Here is an 18,096-nt window from a genome sequence, read left to right as displayed (position 1 = left end):
AAGCGCTGTGATGACGAAAGATAGTGCCGAGTGGCTGTTGGGAACCTGAAGCGCCACATTTACCAGGGTCGGCGGAGGCATTTTCCTTCTCCTAGAGACCTCTCCAGATCTCTATGGACCCTGATAAACCCAATTTTGAGTAATGCCTCTACAATATGAGGCCCCATGGAACATCGGAATAGCGAGGGATGAGGTACAGTCAGGATCATTTCTACGAGACAAGGCCCCCCGGTCTCTTCTAAATATTTATACAAAGAACCCAAGAACCTGTAGTGATGATCCGGGGGGAGATTCCCAGAAATAGCAAATCGGGACACTCTTTCGAGTGTAAACGTGAACCGGGCAAGCGTCGATTTCCAGGTAACACTATTGCGGTTATCAGACGTAGGGTACCTCTTCTATCTTCTCTGTACCACCCAGCCTCTAGATCCATCAATTTTAGACCCAATCTAGAGAAACCAGGATCCTTCAGCTGGCATCCTTAGCCCCCAGCCTGAGAAAAGGCGAAACTAGTCTTTTGGATTCTATTTTTATCTCCGCGCAACTAAATTGCTCCTTTTGCATACCGCACCCCAGCACGCCAACACGCTGGAGATGCCCCACGCTGAATTGCCCCCTATGCCCCCAAGGAAGAAGCCTCGGCGCTGACGTGAATTGGCAGGGCTGGCTGCCACTAGTTGGCCCGAGATACGCACGATCGTCGATCTGTGGTCCCTCCGTTGTCCTGGTTTTGAAAAAAAAAAAAAAAAAAAAAAAAGAAAGTACACAACATAGCTTGTTTCTTTTTTTGTTTCTTCCTACTTTCCATTTGTTGGGCTCACAAGCTTCGCGAGCTGAATGGAGATCATCTAGCTCTATTTCCTGCATTTCTAGACAAGTGCATCGAAGTCAATTTGGAACTTTGCTTGGGGTATGCCATATCAGAAGATCTACGAAGGTGGACTCGGGGGCTATGCCGAGAGGCCCGTCGATGGATCCGTGATACGGCAGACCGGCGCGCCCACTGAGTTGATCGGCTGCTCCGAACATGGGCATGGACCAACATTTGATTTACCTAATTGGGAATGTGACGCGAGTTGTGGATAGCTGGACATGGACAGGCAAGATGTTGGCGTTTGATCAATATTCTGGCTGCCGTGAGATGCATAGATGGGAGGATACTTAAGGCCTGCCAGGGTCTCACACTTTCGTTATCCTCTTAAACTTATCGCCTCCTTCGTTGCTACTCCCTTTTACCCCTGATCTGTGTTCGTGTCGGGTGTTTGTCTCTGGGGTTGAAGTCGACATGTCAGATATGGTCAATGAGAAACAGCCTGCAGAGGATCAACAGCCGGAGTGGAAGCCAACTTGGCAGCTCAAATGTATATTTGCAGTCCTTGGGCTGCTCAATTTTGTTGCAGCCCTAGATGCAACTTCTATCTCAGTATCTCTGCCGGTATGGGTGTCTCGCTTCTCATTCTTTATTCAAACCCCTTCGTATCCACTCGCTTCTTACTGATCAACCTTAACTAGACCATCTCCAATGACCTCGGCGGAACTGCTACCGAAGCCTTCTGGGCCGGCACCTCGTTTCTGGTGGCTTCCTGCTTATTCCAACCAATTTTCAGTCTCGCCTCCGATATTTTTGGCCGAAAAAGTATCCTTCTGACTGCCGTTACCTCTTTCACGCTCGGATCTATTCTTGCCGCTGTCGCCCAAGGGTTTGGCCTGTTGCTTGTGGGCCGGTGCATCCAGGGTGTTGGGGGAGGTGGTATTATGGCACTGACTGAGGTGCTCATTGCAGACTTGATTCCGCTCCGAGAGCGAGGCAAGTGGTTTAGCATACGCTCGGGAACCTGGGCACTCGGTACAGTGATTGGACCTCTCATCGGAGGTGGCTTTACCCAGTCTTCTGCATCCTGGCGATGGATCTTTTGGATCAATCTGCCCTTCTGTGGATTGGGATTGGTGTTGATCCCGATCTTTCTAAAACTAGACAGGAAGCCAGCTCCGCTACTAGAGAGTCTAAAGTGCGTCGACTATATCGGCTCGATTCTCTTTGTCGCCTCGTTGTCGTCATTCCTCATCCCTCTGACATGGGGTGGAATTATGTACGAATGGGACTCCTGGCACACACTCGTGCCACTTATACTGGGACTAGTAGGACTGGCTGGCTTTGTACTATACGAGAAGGATTTTGCGCAGCAGCCTCTTGTGCCCATCGTTATTTTCAACAACCGGACCATATTGGCTAGCTACATAGGGACCTTCCTTCACGGCATTATCTTGTGGGCCCTCGTCTACTATCTACCCCTTTATTATGAAGGTGCTCTGGGATATAGTCCCGTTATTGCTGGTGTGGCCGTGTTTCCCGAGACCTTTACTGTCGCCCCAATATCAGTAATCACCGGCATCATCTCAGCCAAAATGGGTGGCTACCGCTGGGCTCTGTGGGCCGGATGGCCAATGTCCTCTTTGGGTCTAGGGCTTCTCTGTCTCTTGAAATCGACGACAAGCATCCCTCAGTGGATCTTCATCAATTTGACAGCAGGTATTGGTCTGGGCATGCTTTATCCGGCAGTTATGCTCGCCGTGCAAGCCGCAGCGGACCCCGCATATTTGACGATGTCGGTCACCATGTCGCCTTTCTTCCGTGTGCTCGGCCAGGCTGTTGGTGTCGCGATCGGTGGCGTGGTCTTTCAAAATCGGATCAAGCATGAATTCGGCGCCCATCCTGAGCTCGGCGAGACGGCTATTTTTTACGCGCAGGACGCGTCTAGCCTGGTGGAGTATATCAAGACTCTTCCCAATGGAAGTGCGGAGCGTACTTTGATCGAACAATTATATGCCAAGTCTCTGGTGATTGTTTGGGCTGTAATGTGCGGAATAACGGGATTGGGACTCGTGACGGCTCTGTTGACCAAGGGATATACCTTGAATCAAACCTTTACTTCTAAGCAGGGACTAAAACCATCGGCTTCTGATGTTGAAGCTCATCAACAGAGCCCATACCAATCGTCAGACTCCGAGTGCACATTGCGAAACGAGGATTTTGAGTTTCAATTGAAACAATAGTTTTCTTTTCTCGAGGGCGGTGAATTTGCGAGCTTTGCAAGACTTATGGGGTCGAGGGGACTCACGATGTTATGACTTTTCTGAATCGGAGTTCTTTGGTATTCTCTGGATAATCATATATTTGACTTATTTTATATTTCTGAAAAGATAACTCCATCCGTTTTACTGATTCTTCGATTATCCCAGCATGACCAGACTTCTGCGATGCAGCCTTAGCCTCAAATGATGAAATATGTGACCCAAACATGTTCTAGATACAGGGATTAATTCGCATGATACCCGTTTTCCAGCAATACCTCACATATGATTTTCGTAGCTCTCTGATGTCCGCATCTAGAGATACCTCATTAATGCTCTAATCGATGAGTCAAGGCCCCATAGATCAAACAATGACCTCTACGCTACTCATGGGTTTCATTTAAACGTTCGAGTGGCGACAAAGTTTAGCTCGAAAACATGGAATGATTTTTGAGCTTCATCCTGAAACTTTTCAAAAGAATTGAATTTATGAGGTAGTTGGCAGGTGATACGAAGCGCTGGAATCAAAAAAAAGAAACTTGGACGGAACAGCACCAGTAATTCCGAAAGTAGTGTACGATATGCCGAATATTAAGAGGAATTGTACAGTCTATATAATTATGGAAGCATATAACGAAATAAAAATTATGGGCGTGGGAGAAAAAAGGGGAATAAGAGGAATGAGAAAGGGAAAGCCAAATAATATACTATAATTAGCTCTCGGGTTTGATGAGCCTAGTCCTGTGATCTCATGTAGTTTTCGTGGAACCACGAAGGAGTTGTTTGTACCCAAGGGCTAAGTACCTGAGAAGAGACTAATAATAGTAGACGCTCGGTATAATGATATTGTATCAATGCAGACTAGTTACGGGGTATTATTTAAATTAATATCAGTGAAAGTACTGCTCCTCTCCTTACAATAGTTCATGGGAGTGAGGCTCATGCCGTGGTATTGAAGGAGGCGTGCTTCCATTCAGCTCTTGTGGAAGAGGTGCGACATCACCACTTAATTCCTGCGAGTGATGTGTGGTGCCACTGCTTAGCTCGGGGGGTGAGGTAAATAACTCCTGTGGCGAACGCTGAACGATCCCCCCAGGAGTATATAAAGCGTTGACTTTCAATTCCTGCTGCTCCTGCCGCCGCCGACGACGTTGAATCAAGAACCAAGACCCAACGAATATTAGCGCAAATCCTCCCACGCCACATCCAACTCCAATGCCAGCCTTGGCTCCCGTTGAAAGTCCAGATGATGATTGAGTAGAGGACGCGGCACCATTTGGCGTAGATGATCCAGATGATGAGCTAGATGATGAGCTAGATGATGTCGCAGATGAAGATAAAGGAGTCCAGTAGGACTCCCAACTTTCTTCCCAGGAATTACTCGTACTCGAAATTGCTGTTTGTGATTCTGAAACGGAGGTGATTTCTGAAGTTGCGTTCAGTCCAGGACCAGGAGCTTGGGATAAGTACCAATTCCCATCACCATCCGCGTTTCCATAGTTTTCGAGAACAAAAGCCGCCTGAAGGAATGCACGCCCAAGGAAATAGGATTCAGTGGTAGGAAAGCAGGGAAAGTATGGTGTGCTATCTTCCACAAGGGGCGCCTCCAGGGTGAGATTCAGTAATCGAAAGGGAACCTTGATCGCGATAGTTTCGTCATCTGCTGAATTTTTCTGGAAAGTGAATGAGAGGTAGGCAGGAGACGTCACAATGGTTTGAAATTGATCATTTTGCTCCCAAAGATAAAGGCCAAGACTGTCATTGAATTGCACGGGTAGGTTTGCCGCAATGGCGTCGCAGGTGCTTCCTGGGAGATAGAGATAGGGGCGCGTCGGGTCGACTTCTAAGGTGACGGGGGCACTTATACTGGAATTGGACTCGGCAAGGAGCCCTGACTTTTCCGTGAAACTCCATGGAGATCCACCCGTGGCCACTCCCAGCCCGATATCTTGTAGGCCAATTACCAAATTCCCCCCAGGATGACTGCTGTCGAACGAAGTAAATGGCTGCGCCGATATATCTCCCATAATTCGATTTTGGTCGTAGCCTCCCAGCATCAGCGAACCAGGAATTCCAAGAGCTGCTGACCCGATGTGCATTGCCCACGAATAAGACGGAATTTTTGAGTCATCAGAACCAGATGCATACAAGTAATCGGCTATGAACATCATTGTTTTGCCATCCCAGATATGGGTTGGGGCGGGTGCACCCATTGATAAAATTCCAACGGAATCTGGATAGTTGTAACCGTTCGGGTATGTCTGATAAAACTCTTTCACACCAGTAATGCTAACATTTGGAACATTCGTCCCTCCGCCTAGTTTGAGTGTCTCATAGAAAACGCCCTTGTCAGCGTATCCATCCACTGAAGCGTGCATGGCTCCCCAAGACGGGTCTGTGATATAGTCCGATACAGTCACTGATTTTCCGTAGTTGAACAGCCCGGCCGTTTCCGCGAAACATGTCGATGATACTAGTTTGGTCGTGTTGTCGCAGAGTGTCGATAGGAGGATTGTGGATGACCACTGCCCACCGGGATAGAGAGCCACTTCTTGCTCTGGTGATCCCACTCCCACTGAAATGGCCTGCCATGGTCCATCGGGGCCAAAAGTCTTATTTGACCAAGTCATTGTATATGGCGAAGTCGAAGTCGCATCGATACCGCCGGGTAGGCAAAGGACCCAATGCCACCATAAGAGGGACATTGGAAATCTTGCGAACCGCATTTTGTGTGTTATACGGGTCGTGCTCCATATATCGGTTTCAAGTAAACGTCGGGACTTGCCGAACAAACCTGTCGGGGATCATGCTAGTGATTCAAGTGAGCTTGATTCAAGTAAGCCGATAGGTGACTGAGAAGCAAGCCGTTGCTCTATCCGCAGAGAAACTTTTGAGGAAGGCCGGACCGCGAGGCTTGAAAAAGGGACTCTTGCGCAATAAATCGCATGAACGTGCTCTTGAGTTGTCCTGTGCTCTCCTGCGGCCTCCCAAGTGGCGTAGATCTCCATTAAACAGGCAAAAGGGGGTAAAGTGGGACATGGGGCCAAAAATTAGTCAAGTACGCTAAGGCGGTTCATGCAAAGATGATGTTATGTATTGCCTCGTTTTGATTGAAGGCGAAGGTAAAATTCGGCGCTTATATCTCCGCGTGGCATTCATTCATCCTTTAGTTCAATTTGGTATCCAATACATGGGCCTTTTTCCGTAGATAATTCCTGAATAGGCTTGACTTGGTGGTGCTATGGCCACTCTGCTTGTTCCTTGATGGTTTCCGCTACCTCGCTGACTAGCGTGTTACGGCGCTGGGCTCCGAGTGTACGGGATACCATACAAAACAAGCAGGGAATCAAGTACTGTACCTCCTCTCCATAGATTGCCACCTCATATCTCGGATTCATAATTCAGCGCATCCTCTCAACTCAAGATTATTATTTTGTACGTACCATGAAGGTAAAGCCTGTACTGGCTATACAACTAAATCTACCAAGTTGATCCATTTGTCATTGCTGAAACTGACAGTGTCCTTTTGCGCATCTGATACATGCAGGGTTTCGTCGCCAAGCGGGGGCATATTGGTTTCTGATTCGCTCGCCTAAGCATCGTTGACTCCTTGGCGGCATAGCATCTACGCGCCCGAAAAACCGCTTCTGCTGCAAGGTACGCGCCGGTCTACGCCACGAGAACGATGAGCAGGAATTATTGCCTATTACATGAATCTTGGCAGCTTCCCTGAAACCTCAATTTCCGAGGCCTGCGCAAGCGAGCAAGTTTAGTCTGGCTCGCTGAATGTGTGTGTGTATACAAGTTCCGATGGGACAATTCGTACATCCAAGCTAGCTGAGCGAAAGAGCTTTCTCCAATTTTCTTTTCCAAACATCGGTACCATCGCACCGGTACACCGTTTGATTCCACGGGCAGACGGATAGATCTGACAGACTCTCATCACGGCGGCAAGCCCTCTAGTCGACATCGCCAATAACACTCAGAGTAGGAATTCAGAGATCTCCGTCGCCATTTCAACAACCCGGATAAATGTAGATAGTTCAAAGAGAAAAAGTTATTGTCACATCCGGTCAGATTCCTCGTTTATCAGTCTTCGGCTCAGATCAATCATTTTCAATCTCTTCGATTTTTCTCATATGTAGCTCCGCCCGACGTGGCACGCCCCGCAATTGGGCTCTTGTTTGGTTTGACCTTTCTTCATGTTCAAATAATGTGGGTGCTACGATTTCAATCAGACCTCAGAGGAGACTATACGACCATTAGAGAATGCAGAATAAGAATTAAACGCCGAGGCAAAAATAGTTTCCTTGGCACGTTTTGGTCCTTCTCTTTGAGTGTGATTTCAGGGGGCCTACGCGCCAGTGGTTCGGCTTCCCCAGCAGCTTGGCACCAGGTCTCAAAATACAATCCACTCAATTGAACTGGTCAAGACGGAGCATCTAGGCAGAACTATAGCTACATAGATAATTCACTCCAAGTTCAAGCAATATCTAATATCACTTTCACTTAATGGTTTTCGCGCGTGTGCTTCACTCCTGCTGGTCCCGAACGAAACCGATGAAAGTTCCTCTTTAGCTCTGCTCCCTACAAGACACCACAGCCTGGCGATCTCCAAAAAACGCTCGAGACCACCGAAGGGAACAGTAAAATCAATGATAATTCATCCACAAATAAAATTGCGACATATCCTTTTCGCTCATCGCTTCATGTATCTTCACGTTAGATGCATTGGTTGATTGATAGACAATTTATCCCATAATCTAGGAGGAAGTCTGTGAATGAAGCATACGCAAGCTCCAGACATGCCTGCGACAAAAACAGTCTTGCCATGGTAGTAGCAGTTACATGTAGGAGATCTTCGTTTGTCAAGATGAAATTCTACCAGTACAATCGTTGTGGGTAGAAATTGAGTTTGCTCTTGACACGAGTTTAAGTTCGCAATGCTTGAATAGCTGCTTCATGCCTCTCCGCAATACCTTCCTGGATAACTCTCTCCATTTCTTCGCCCCAGAACGAAGCGTAGGACACCGCACTGGGAAAACGGCCCTTCACAAATGGATCAGCTCCTTCTTTGAGGAGCCACTTGACACGCTCCATCGCTCCGGCCATTACTGCGTAGACAAGCGCATATTGAGGCTTCATATGCCGTGTTTCAATCTTGTAGTTCACATCAGCCCCATACTCCACTAAAAGGCGCATCACAGGAATTCGATCCGTGTCAAACTCCTTGCTTGGCTCTACCCGGCCGGTATGAGGATTTGCTCCCGGGGGACATACTCCAGCAGCGAAGTGCAAAGGTGCTCCATTTTGAATCCTTGCGCCGGCATTCAAAAGCATCTGCACGCTTTCGAAACTATGATGCGCCGCAGCGAACTCGAGAGCATTGCAAGATTCAGTGTCAGAGCTACCATGCCGGTCACGAAAGTCTTTCTGTGTGCCTAGATTGGGATTCGCGCCGTGTTCCAGAAACCATGACAGTAAGGGCAAGTTCCCAAGTACCCTTGGAAGGAGTACAGCACCGTAGTATCCCGGGGTATTCGGAGTCCAGCCGTGAGCAGCAAGGAGCTCGAAAAGGGCAATGCGCTGGTGGAGTGGTGCCTTGAGAATAATTTCTGGGGTTTGTCGGACGATAGGTGCACCATTTTCAAGAAGATAGCGAGCAGCGTCGACGTTTCCGACTCGAAGAGCGATTAGCAGACCTCGGTGAAGGAAAGCCGGTGTCCGACTTTGCGAGGACACGATTTCCTCGATTGCAGATACGACACCCCTTTGGCAAACAGAGTCAAATGTCAAAAAGGATGGGGGCTCGGGCAATATATGGTCCAAATCCTCTGCCTCGAGTATAGGTATATCATCATAGTGGGAGCCCATTGCCATGGAACACGACTGGGCACTTTGACTCGCGGCAGCAGCTTCCCGTTGCTGCCTCGCCCTCATCACCATTTGTTGTTGACGTGCTTTCATCATCAAGTCCCTCCGAATTTGCTCTTGCGATGGCATGTTGTGTAGTTGGTTGAGTTCCTGTCAACAGGTACCAGATCTAACTTTTATTGCTGGGTCTACACGATATCACAACCGGCCTGTGATGGGTAATGCGAAGTGAGCAATGAAGGAAAATGTGCTGCGATTAACAAACGGGTCCATAGCCTCCGAGTGGTCTCCCGATTGGGAAAGAGAGAAAGCTATCTACATTTGGTGGGACAGTGACAGCGACATGGAACCCAAGGCTGAAAGGAGGCTTAGTAAGTGCATGTCAGGCTGATTACAAAGCATACGGGCTTAAAATCATGGGAAACTAGTTGTTCCTCAGGCTGTTGGGACTGATGGCCCCAAGGAATATTGGTTGATTGGTTAAGAAGAGGAAGGCTGAAGCTATCGTGCTTTATTTAAAGCATCCAGCGTTGAGAGGAAAGGCTCAATTGTCATGTCTCTACCCTACACGCCCTTGGGGGAGTGAAAGTGAACATTTGAAAATAAAATATAGAAGAGCTAGCTAAGTAACTAAATATTAGTCTAGGAAGATCATTGACTACGATAATAATTCAAGATCGCTCATGAAAGAACGAAGTACATCGGCGGATTGAGGAGGTGCCTCTAGTTCTGGTCAGCACCCGACTTGAACTTTTGGGGTTCCAGCAACCACTCGGTCGGGCGAACTAGTATATCTCCATGATTCAGGCAATTGAGGGGTCTGTGAATATCTCGAGACCGAGCTGACTACAGCAGATGCTTAGAGAAATCTCCGTCCTGCCGCCTCGATACCTTGTGATGAGCCTCTTGATACTTCGCAAACCCTCTCTTGTGGGCGCCAATCAGCGCCCACCTGTTACTATCCTCCCCGCCCGCACGGGCAGTGCGTATCGACGGGCCTACTTTCCCCTCCACACGACCACTTCCACTTCGATAGTTCTATTCTTGACAATCTATAACTCAAAATACCAAGGCAACACCCTCAATCCCCCCTTGACTTGTCTCGGTCAATTCTCCCGGGCCGCAACACCCACCCCCAATGTCCAAATACGAACGGGCACTCGCCCTTATCGACGCCGCGCACAGCGACGACCCCACCACCACCGGCGAACCCCCGGCCCCCTACGAACTGCACTACGCCCAAAAAATGACGAGCTACCTGGAAAAGCTCGATCCCTCCGCCCCAGACCTTCTCCGCCTCGCAATCCGCGCCCAGCACCTGCGCCGCTGGGAAGTCCCGCGCGCCTCGTACCCGCAGACCAAAATAGGGTACCACAGCTGGCGCGCAGGGCTGCAGCGGCGGCAGGCGGAGCTGGTCGAGCAAATGTGTGTGGAGGCCGGGTACAGTGCGGCGGAGGCAGGGCGGGTCGGCGCGTTGGTGCGCAAGGCAGATTTGAAGAGCGGGGATCCGGATACGCAGACGCTTGAGGATGTGGCGTGCTTGGTGTTCCTGGATGACCAGTTTGATCGGTTCGAGACGCAGCTGGCGGATGAGGAGAAGATGGTGGATATTTTGCGGAAGACGTGGGGGAAGATGTCGGAGCGTGGGCGTGAAGAGGCGTTGAAGATTGGGTTGTCGGCGAAAGGGGGAGAATTGGTGCAGCGGGCGTTGGGCGGGTGAGAGACCTTGTTTCGTTCGATTATTGGTTTGGAATATTGTTGGAAGATGGTGGCATAGGATACGCGAAGAGCTTTTTTTTTTGTCGGGGTATATGGGATATCCATTTATGGGAATGAATTTACGATGGTTTCGATATGAGATTTGGTCTCAGACTTGCGAAGGTTCGTCATTAAAACAAATGTGTTGAGATGGTCTCTCGAGATGATCTATCTCCATGATATCTGATTTAAACAAGAGAAGAAAAAAATGAGAAAAGAAACGCCCGCTGATGTGAGTTCCGCAGAACAGGCCGTCGTGAGAATCATTAAGAGTAGAGAAAGAAAATTGGAAACAAACACCATCAAAACTCCAACCCATATGCATACCTCTTTTTTATTGGCCTGGAGGAATCTCCTCCACATGCATGAAATCCATTGGAACAGGCACTCAAGCATTGCCGGTATCAATCAACCGGACCAGCGCGATGGCCGCACCGGCCGCGGCGCCGCCAACGAAGCACATCTGGACGCCGCCCCAGATCGCAGCCACGATATTCGCGCGGCCCGCCCAGCCGCGCACCACACAAGTTTTGAGATATCCAAATACAAACAGGGTCACCGCCATCACCCCGACACTCCAGTACAACGCCAGTAGAACCTGGGATGCGATGAAGTAGGGAATCAGCGGGATGAATCCACCGACAAAGTAGCCCAGCGCAAGAGTGATAGCACTGATCCAGGCCTGATTGCAGTCCGGAGCAGACTCGCGATGGTGGAAGGCCAGCAGAAACTCCAGCAGCCGCTCCTGCGAGGCATGCAGATCCCGTGTGATATCTTCGATTGCCGCGCTGGACAGACCATACGGGGCAAAGGTTTCCCGGACCATGACGCGAGTTTCTTGCGGGTCGCTCTCAATGAGCGCTTGGGTTTCGCGGACGGTAGCTTCATAAGATTCACTGGGACAGTTTAGCAGGTGGCTTCACCATGGGGACCAACAGGCCTTGATATGGAAGGAGGAGACTTACGCTTCGCTCTTGGCCCCGACGTACCCGCCCAGGCCCATGGAGATAGCACCGGCCGCGAGCTCGGCCAGACCACCCAGCACGACAACCTTGGTATTGCCGAGCGCGGAGAGGCCGGCGCTTAGAGCGAATGGCACGGTGAGGCCATCGGAGAGACCGAGAATAGCATCGGAGATGATGCGCGGGTTGATACGAGACCGGCTGCTACTGCTGCTACTGGTGGATCCGTCATGGCTATCAATGCGGCCAAAAGTATCATACGAGCGTTGCGACTCTAGGTCCTGGTCGGAGTCGCCACGGATGGTGTCGTCGTCGTCGATGCGGGCGAGAAGAGGCTTGCCTAGATCGGAACCGCGTTAGTCTTGGTGCGGCCAGAACGAGATCTCATTTGATAGATCACGAGTTTGGCGACAAGGGGCAATATTGCACTCACTCTGTACGTGTTTGGATTCCCGATTGGGGAACAACTTCTGTTTGAGGAAGAGCAGTGCCATGATGAACACGAGGGGAGTTTCTCAGTGTCGCTATTTCAGGTTCGTGTTCTGACGAGGCCGGCTTGGTTCGCAATGTGGACGTCTTATATTCGTCGTCCGCGGCAATATCAGGTTCGGAGATATCACTCTGGAGATGTCGGAGACAAGCTCACAGCTACCGGAAACGCAGGAAGAGCTTCTCCGACACGCGATGGATTGTGGCAAAGCAGTTGGCTGACGTCAGGCCCGATACAGGATCAACAGGACCAGGCAGAGAGGGAACGACAAAATGAGGAAAATGAGGCAAAGACTAGAAGGCCAAGATGGATACCACAAAAGCAGTAATCTCGATTGCTCTCTGAAACCCGTGAAACAACTTGAACGCCGGGATTGGCAGTGCTGACAGGTCGATCAATGGATCTTTGGAGGTGCCGTGCAACGATGTCTGAGAGAGAGAAACGTCCAAGAGCCCAATGTCCACTTAAAGCTTCCTCCACGGCGTCTGCCCCTTTTAACTTGCCCCCTCCAACACACCGGTCCTCACCAGTGCCAACAGTTTTAGCAGGTCTCCATTTGGCCCATCGAGCGGAGACCAGTAACCAGCAGAACCGCCCGTTCGAGATGCATTCATCGGGGCCTCAGATCCAATCATAAGCCCGCCAAATGTCAGCAGATGACGCCTGGGGGGCCATCACAGGCATTGATGACCACCATTGGACCGAAATGGGCGCAATAAAGTGCAGCATGCAAATGCAAATGCAGCGGCTGCGATTGGATGGAACGGAATTGCTGACCATTCACTCGGTTGTGAGTGGTGCATCTGGGCGATCGACGCGGGATCCGCTGCTGGTCCCGCTTCTGGTTCCCTTCGATGAGTCGCGAACTGACCTTTAGGCCGCGGGTGATTGGGCCGTCGGAGCAACATCAAGAAAAAAAATGTTGGACTTGGCGTTACGGACTCGGTGTTCATTTCCTCTTTCCCGCTTCTAAGGACAGAGAGGCGAGGAGTCCCAACTCCGTAACTGCTGTCGCGGACTTGCAGGCTCGGTTTTAGTGGAGTACGACATACGCCGTGACTCCGGGCTCGCTGGAATGGGAATTGCCCAAGCTGGGGCTTAGCAGCTTCACAGGCCAGTGAGAACAAAGATATATGAGAACTCGGTCTATAGAGTTGAACCTCTCTATATGTATGAGATAGACGAGACTGAAGAAGTACCGGTCGGCAAACCCTCCATCGGGTTCTAGGCTTCTATACTCCCGAAACTGTTGGATTATCTCCGAAAAAGAAGAAATTATGAAACGTCTCACTGCAAGTATGCTCGGGAAATAACAATCCCCCACTTTGTTGTTCTCTCTTTTTTTTTGGCTTCTTCCGTTGGGACTGCAGAGAACAAAAAGGAGTCTGTTGCGAGCCAAGAGCGAGGAAAACAAGATTCTAGATGGGTCGCAGTGGAGCTTGATCCAGCTAAAAATTTGGACTGTGGGGACGACAGACGGTAGTACAGCAGTAGTCTACTTCTTGGAAGAAATAATATTCATAATCTGGCCAAATACACGACAGCGCTTCTTGGGTAAAAGTCCAGATGTAACTGGGCGCGGCCGCGCTAAGGATCTTGTGAGAGATTTTATATTTATATTCTTCCCAACAAGAATTACCTCAATTCAAAATAGAGAATGTTCCCCCATGTTCAAATTAAATTCCGGATCGCCGTCGCGCTCCAGCTATGTAAGCTCAGTAGGTAGTTACAATGTATACCAATAAACCCAAAAGGCAGGATAAACAGCAGACCTCCACCCTTGTTTACAAGGCCAGTGCCATTCCCAAAAGACCCATCGCACCGGCCATACCCATCGCCATACCTCCTGTCGCAGCAGGTGCACCACCAGTCGACGTTGACGTCCCTGTCGACGAGCCGCTTGCACTTGGGATTGACGAACTGGCAGTCGAACTGGCGTCACCACCACTCTTGGACGACGTGCTCGACCCGGAGGCGGTCGCCGTGGCCTCCGCCGATTTTGCGCTCTCTTCAATCGCCGTGATGTAGGCCTTGAGGTTGGGGTCGAGGGTCTTCACGAACTCTTTGGAGGTCGCGTACACGGCTATGACTGAGTCCAGCGCCTCAGTGTTGGTCTTCAGCTCCTCTTGAACGGAGGAGGGCAGAGCCTCGACGAATTCCTTCTGGATGCGGGCCGGCACGGAGGTGATCTCACCCGAGGCCGAGGTGATAGAGTGGTCAGCCTTGGTGCCAGTCGTGACTTCATGCTGGTTGCTTTCACTAATAATAGTGGCCTCGTCAGAGGTTGCGTTCGGCGCTGGGGCCGCGATGGCCAGCGTAGAGAGGAAGAGAACGGTCAGGGTCTTGAGTTGCATGGTGAGCGCTACCGGTAGGTTGTACTTGAGAGAGTAATGGATAGAAGGGTAAATCGTGTGATTTTTCAGTATTCAAGTATCAGGATGTTGGCAGGCTGCTCTGTTGAGGGCTGGTTGCTTAATTGTGACAAGCATCGTACCGGGGCCACAATTCGCCTTAAGTACTCTGTAGAGCGTGGATGACTGGGGGAACCCTCGGCGGCAAGATTCAGGGTTCTCAAGCAAAGCGACCAACGTCTAAAATTATCGTCCTACGATGAGCTCCGTTGGTCTCTCAGCCGTTTGTGATATGCAGATCGAAAGGGTCCAACGCAGGGTTTCCGGGGCTAAACCAATGACATCCTGTTGGCCCCCAGTTGCAGATCTGTCAGGGTCCCATATCACACCAGGCTGTGCTGTCGCAGATTTGGGGGGAGTTGGGGGCCTTGGAGCTGTAAATCAATCAATGCGCCACGGGGGTATCGCGAATTGAGGAAGAAGCGCTGTCCATCAAACCATGATGCTGCAGGGGCCTCCCCGGGAGGCAGGGTAGTCAAGTTCAGGCGCCACTGTCGTAAATGTTGCAAATACTTTGAGTGATCGAAGCAATGGTCATGAGCACGGAGACTGGCGATAGGTATCCAGTCTACATATGATTGAAACGATCATTTTAATACAAGATCGAAGATATAGCATGGATCTGAAAGGTCGAAGCCTCGAGGAACAGGGCCTGAGTGGAAACTGGACGAGCCGCAGTGGGTCCGCAACTCCGCCGCAAAACCAGGCCCCCACGACGTCATGCCGCGCTTAGCTACAGTCACATTCACAGCTCCTATGTCTCGTTGTTGTGGCTGTTACACTCCAAAGACCAAAGGCACGAGATGGCACGATGCACAGCGAGGATCCTACAGCTGCAGAAATGTTGGGAGAAAAAAAGTGTATGTTGTAGTAAAAAGAGGTATCAAAAGAGGTATCAAAAGAGGTATCAAAAGAGGTATCTGTGTTCTCATCTATAGATTCATCGCCCTTCAGCGCGCTCAACCAACTGATCTTCCAGCCCCATCGGCTCCCATGTGTCCTTGGCCTTCTTATTTTGTACCCACACAATATCCCCTTGGAGGAATACCACCACTCCGCCTTTGCCAGTGGCACTGGCAGTGATACGGAACAAGGGCAGTCCATTTTTCGGGTGGGCCTCACGCAACGGCAGGATAATAAGTCCCTGTTCGGCACACCATTCCTCCACAACGTCTTTGAAAGCAACCTCCTCCATGGCCTTTGGTTTAGGGGCTGGGGCCGCAGCTGAGACGGTCGCTGCAGCTGCAGCTGCAGCCGCAGCCACGCTTTCTTCTTTGGTAGGAAGCACAGGGCGGTCATGAGGAGTGGGGCGTGCGAGCTCGGCGGCTGCACGATCGCCAAGTTCAAGGGCTTGGTCCATGGTGTGCATGCCCTTGTTCCACTCATCTTGTACCATAACCAGCTCATTGATCTCGGCTGGGATTTGAGTCTGCCACCAGGAAAACCACGCGCCGACTTCTTCGTAGTTTGGATCGTTGGTGAGCCAGATATATAAAATCTCATGCCACTTCGGAAAGAAGTCAGACACTAGGAGGAGGCCCATCACCTTGGGTTGGAAGAACTCCTTCCAACGGAAGACATCCTCCAGGGCGGTCAAATCCTGGTCCTGGGGATTTACCGCAAAGTCTTCCCGGAGATGACGGGCAAGGCGTGGTAGAAGATGGTTGCGCAAGCATACATCAAATTCAGTTCCCAAAGCATCCCGCCAAAGCTCGATACCATTGATCAAACCACGGTGCAAACTCCAGGAGTCAAGCACCACACGAAATTTCCTCTTCGCATCGGACATGAGGCCTGTGGGCTGGGTTGGGTTGGTGTGACGGTCGCCCAGGTATTGTAGCCATGTGAATAGCCACCACGGGAACTTTCCATCGTGCTGTGAGGGATTTCGACGGCTGCTCCGAGGTTTCCATTCTTTTAATGCCCCACTTAACTTTGGGACGACCAGTTGGTCAAGAACATTGGCAAATACAAACCCAGGCACAATCGACTTCCAAGCGATAACCAGAGCAGTCGCCGCATTCGGATCGTAGACATCCCAATCGTTCAAAAGTGCCGACCGCACGCGTGGTAACCAAAGAGTGTATATCATCGTTTCATAAGGTGACGTCGATTGCCGCTGTCGACCCTCTTCATTCTCGGTCCGGCGAGACAAAAGAGGTTGGAGTCGAGCGAGGTTGGAAACGAGGAAATGGGGGTCCTGAAGAGGTTCCCATTCCTCCATGGCTTGTCGAAACAGTGGGTGGATGGCAGCAACAGCTGCCTCTGCAATCCGATATTCATCCATCACATCCCGATATTTGGTTTCCATGGCCTCGAACTTTTCGGTCATCTCGTTGAATTTGGAAGCAACGCTTTCGTCGTGTTCGAAGATATCCAGCTCCTCCACGGCGGCGATCAGTCCGGTGAGATGGCTGACACGGGCTTGGTACGCATCCAGCTCATCCACTACCTGGGCCTCCTCAACCTCGATGAATTTCTTCCGCTCAGTCAACCCCTTCCATTCGTCCGCGAAGGCTTCCAAATCAGTTCGAGCACGTCGAGCGATTTTCATCGCTTCCCCCTCGCCCTGACCGACAAATTCCTGCTGGGTCATCAAACCGGCCGTGGACGTCAACACCCGTTGTTCCTTCCCTGTGGCGTCGACGAGCGACTTCAGAACGTTTGGTACTTCGAGGCCCTCCATATCGTCCTCCATCTCGCGTGCGGTTCGGAACTTGGGCTTGGCGCGCGCAACCGGAGTACCTGTTCCACTGCGACTCTCTGTCTTGCGTTCATCCTTCTTCTTACGCCGACGGCGTTTTTCTTCATCTGAGCTGTCCTCCACAGATTCACCACGTTGCGTGGCCGCTCGTTTTTCTTCCTCGCGAGTCTGCTTGCTCTTCTCCCGAACAGCTCCCAGGCCTGCGCCCTGTGGTCGCAGCTGTGCAGAGATCGGGTTGACAATACCCTGGCCACTGGAACCCAGGCCTTGTCCCTCCACGTAGCCCATCTTCGCCATCATGCGCGCGGCGAACGAATTGCCCCCCGAGCCCTTTCCTCCTCCACGAGAGGCTCCAGCACCTCGGGGCGCTGCTGTCGTCGTTGCGCTCGCCATATTATTCCATGGATTGCGAGCTGCATTGCCCAATCCACTCATCGCGGGAGGTGACTCGGAGCGCTCACGGGCTCTACCGAAGCCTCGAAAGCCGGTGGTCGGGCGCGCATCGTCTTCGGAGGAGCTCATATCGTCGACCTTACGCTTCTGGCCAGCATATGACGAAGGTGACTCCATGGTGCTTAGATAGCCACCATAAAAGAAGTCCCTGTCAAAGACAATTCTCTTTGTAGCTCGAACAGTTTTAAGGTTGCGGCGGGCAAAGACTCTCGAGCTCGGTGAAGTTCCCGTGTGGAGTCAGCGCCAGTCACGTGGATCCGAAAACAAGATGACGTTAAGCTCGGTTACTTCATACCTCGAGTTCCGATCCTTTCCCTCTTTTCTTTCACTCAATAGAAGGGATTCTTCTTTTCAACATACCCCTAACTCAAT

At 50.7% G+C, this 18,096-nt stretch overlaps 8 protein-coding genes across 8 annotated transcripts; 3 read left to right on the top strand and 5 right to left on the bottom strand.

The window, feature by feature from the left end:
• Window positions 1–1,285: 1,285 nt before the first annotated feature.
• Window positions 1,286–3,054, top strand: N7462_007759 (MDR family MFS transporter; the record flags this gene model as incomplete). The annotated part of the gene is made up of 2 exons (XM_057079477.1): window positions 1,286–1,435; window positions 1,513–3,054. The coding sequence occupies 2 exons, from the start codon at window positions 1,286–1,288 to the stop codon at window positions 3,052–3,054; spliced, it is 1,692 nt and encodes a 563-aa protein (XP_056932147.1).
• A 932-nt stretch (window positions 3,055–3,986) lies between these two features.
• N7462_007758 (uncharacterized protein) lies at window positions 3,987–5,798 on the bottom strand (the record flags this gene model as incomplete). Its single annotated transcript, XM_057079476.1, has 1 exon — window positions 3,987–5,798. The coding sequence occupies one exon, from the start codon at window positions 5,796–5,798 to the stop codon at window positions 3,987–3,989; it is 1,812 nt and encodes a 603-aa protein (XP_056932146.1).
• A 2,206-nt stretch (window positions 5,799–8,004) lies between these two features.
• N7462_007757 (ankyrin repeat domain-containing protein) lies at window positions 8,005–9,075 on the bottom strand (the record flags this gene model as incomplete). The annotated part of the gene is made up of 1 exon (XM_057079475.1): window positions 8,005–9,075. One exon carries the CDS (start codon window positions 9,073–9,075, stop codon window positions 8,005–8,007), a length of 1,071 nt encoding a protein of 356 aa, XP_056932145.1.
• A 1,009-nt stretch (window positions 9,076–10,084) lies between these two features.
• Window positions 10,085–10,666, top strand: N7462_007756 (DUF4202 domain-containing protein; the record flags this gene model as incomplete). Its single annotated transcript, XM_057079474.1, has 1 exon — window positions 10,085–10,666. The coding sequence occupies one exon, from the start codon at window positions 10,085–10,087 to the stop codon at window positions 10,664–10,666; it is 582 nt and encodes a 193-aa protein (XP_056932144.1).
• Window positions 10,667–11,092: 426 nt separating this feature from the next.
• On the bottom strand, window positions 11,093–12,160 carry N7462_007755 (VIT1/CCC1 transporter family protein; the record flags this gene model as incomplete). Its single annotated transcript, XM_057079473.1, has 3 exons — window positions 11,093–11,600; window positions 11,670–12,006; window positions 12,100–12,160. The coding sequence occupies 3 exons, from the start codon at window positions 12,158–12,160 to the stop codon at window positions 11,093–11,095; spliced, it is 906 nt and encodes a 301-aa protein (XP_056932143.1).
• Window positions 12,161–12,802: 642 nt separating this feature from the next.
• On the top strand, window positions 12,803–13,033 carry N7462_007754 (uncharacterized protein; the record flags this gene model as incomplete). Its single annotated transcript, XM_057079472.1, has 1 exon — window positions 12,803–13,033. The coding sequence occupies one exon, from the start codon at window positions 12,803–12,805 to the stop codon at window positions 13,031–13,033; it is 231 nt and encodes a 76-aa protein (XP_056932142.1).
• A 907-nt stretch (window positions 13,034–13,940) lies between these two features.
• On the bottom strand, window positions 13,941–14,510 carry N7462_007753 (uncharacterized protein; the record flags this gene model as incomplete). Its single annotated transcript, XM_057079471.1, has 1 exon — window positions 13,941–14,510. One exon carries the CDS (start codon window positions 14,508–14,510, stop codon window positions 13,941–13,943), a length of 570 nt encoding a protein of 189 aa, XP_056932141.1.
• Window positions 14,511–15,507: 997 nt separating this feature from the next.
• Window positions 15,508–17,841, bottom strand: N7462_007752 (putative G-patch domain protein (TFIP11); the record flags this gene model as incomplete). Its single annotated transcript, XM_057079470.1, has 1 exon — window positions 15,508–17,841. One exon carries the CDS (start codon window positions 17,839–17,841, stop codon window positions 15,508–15,510), a length of 2,334 nt encoding a protein of 777 aa, XP_056932140.1.
• Window positions 17,842–18,096: the final 255 nt, after the last annotated feature.

This window comes from Penicillium macrosclerotiorum (genome assembly GCF_028827735.1).
Source record: "Penicillium macrosclerotiorum strain IBT 26536 chromosome Unknown utg000007l_segment0_segment0, whole genome shotgun sequence".
Taxonomy (NCBI): Eukaryota; Fungi; Ascomycota; class Eurotiomycetes; order Eurotiales; family Aspergillaceae; genus Penicillium; species Penicillium macrosclerotiorum.
Note: the sequence above shows the minus strand (reverse complement) of the source record. Positions and strands in the feature narration are given on the sequence as shown.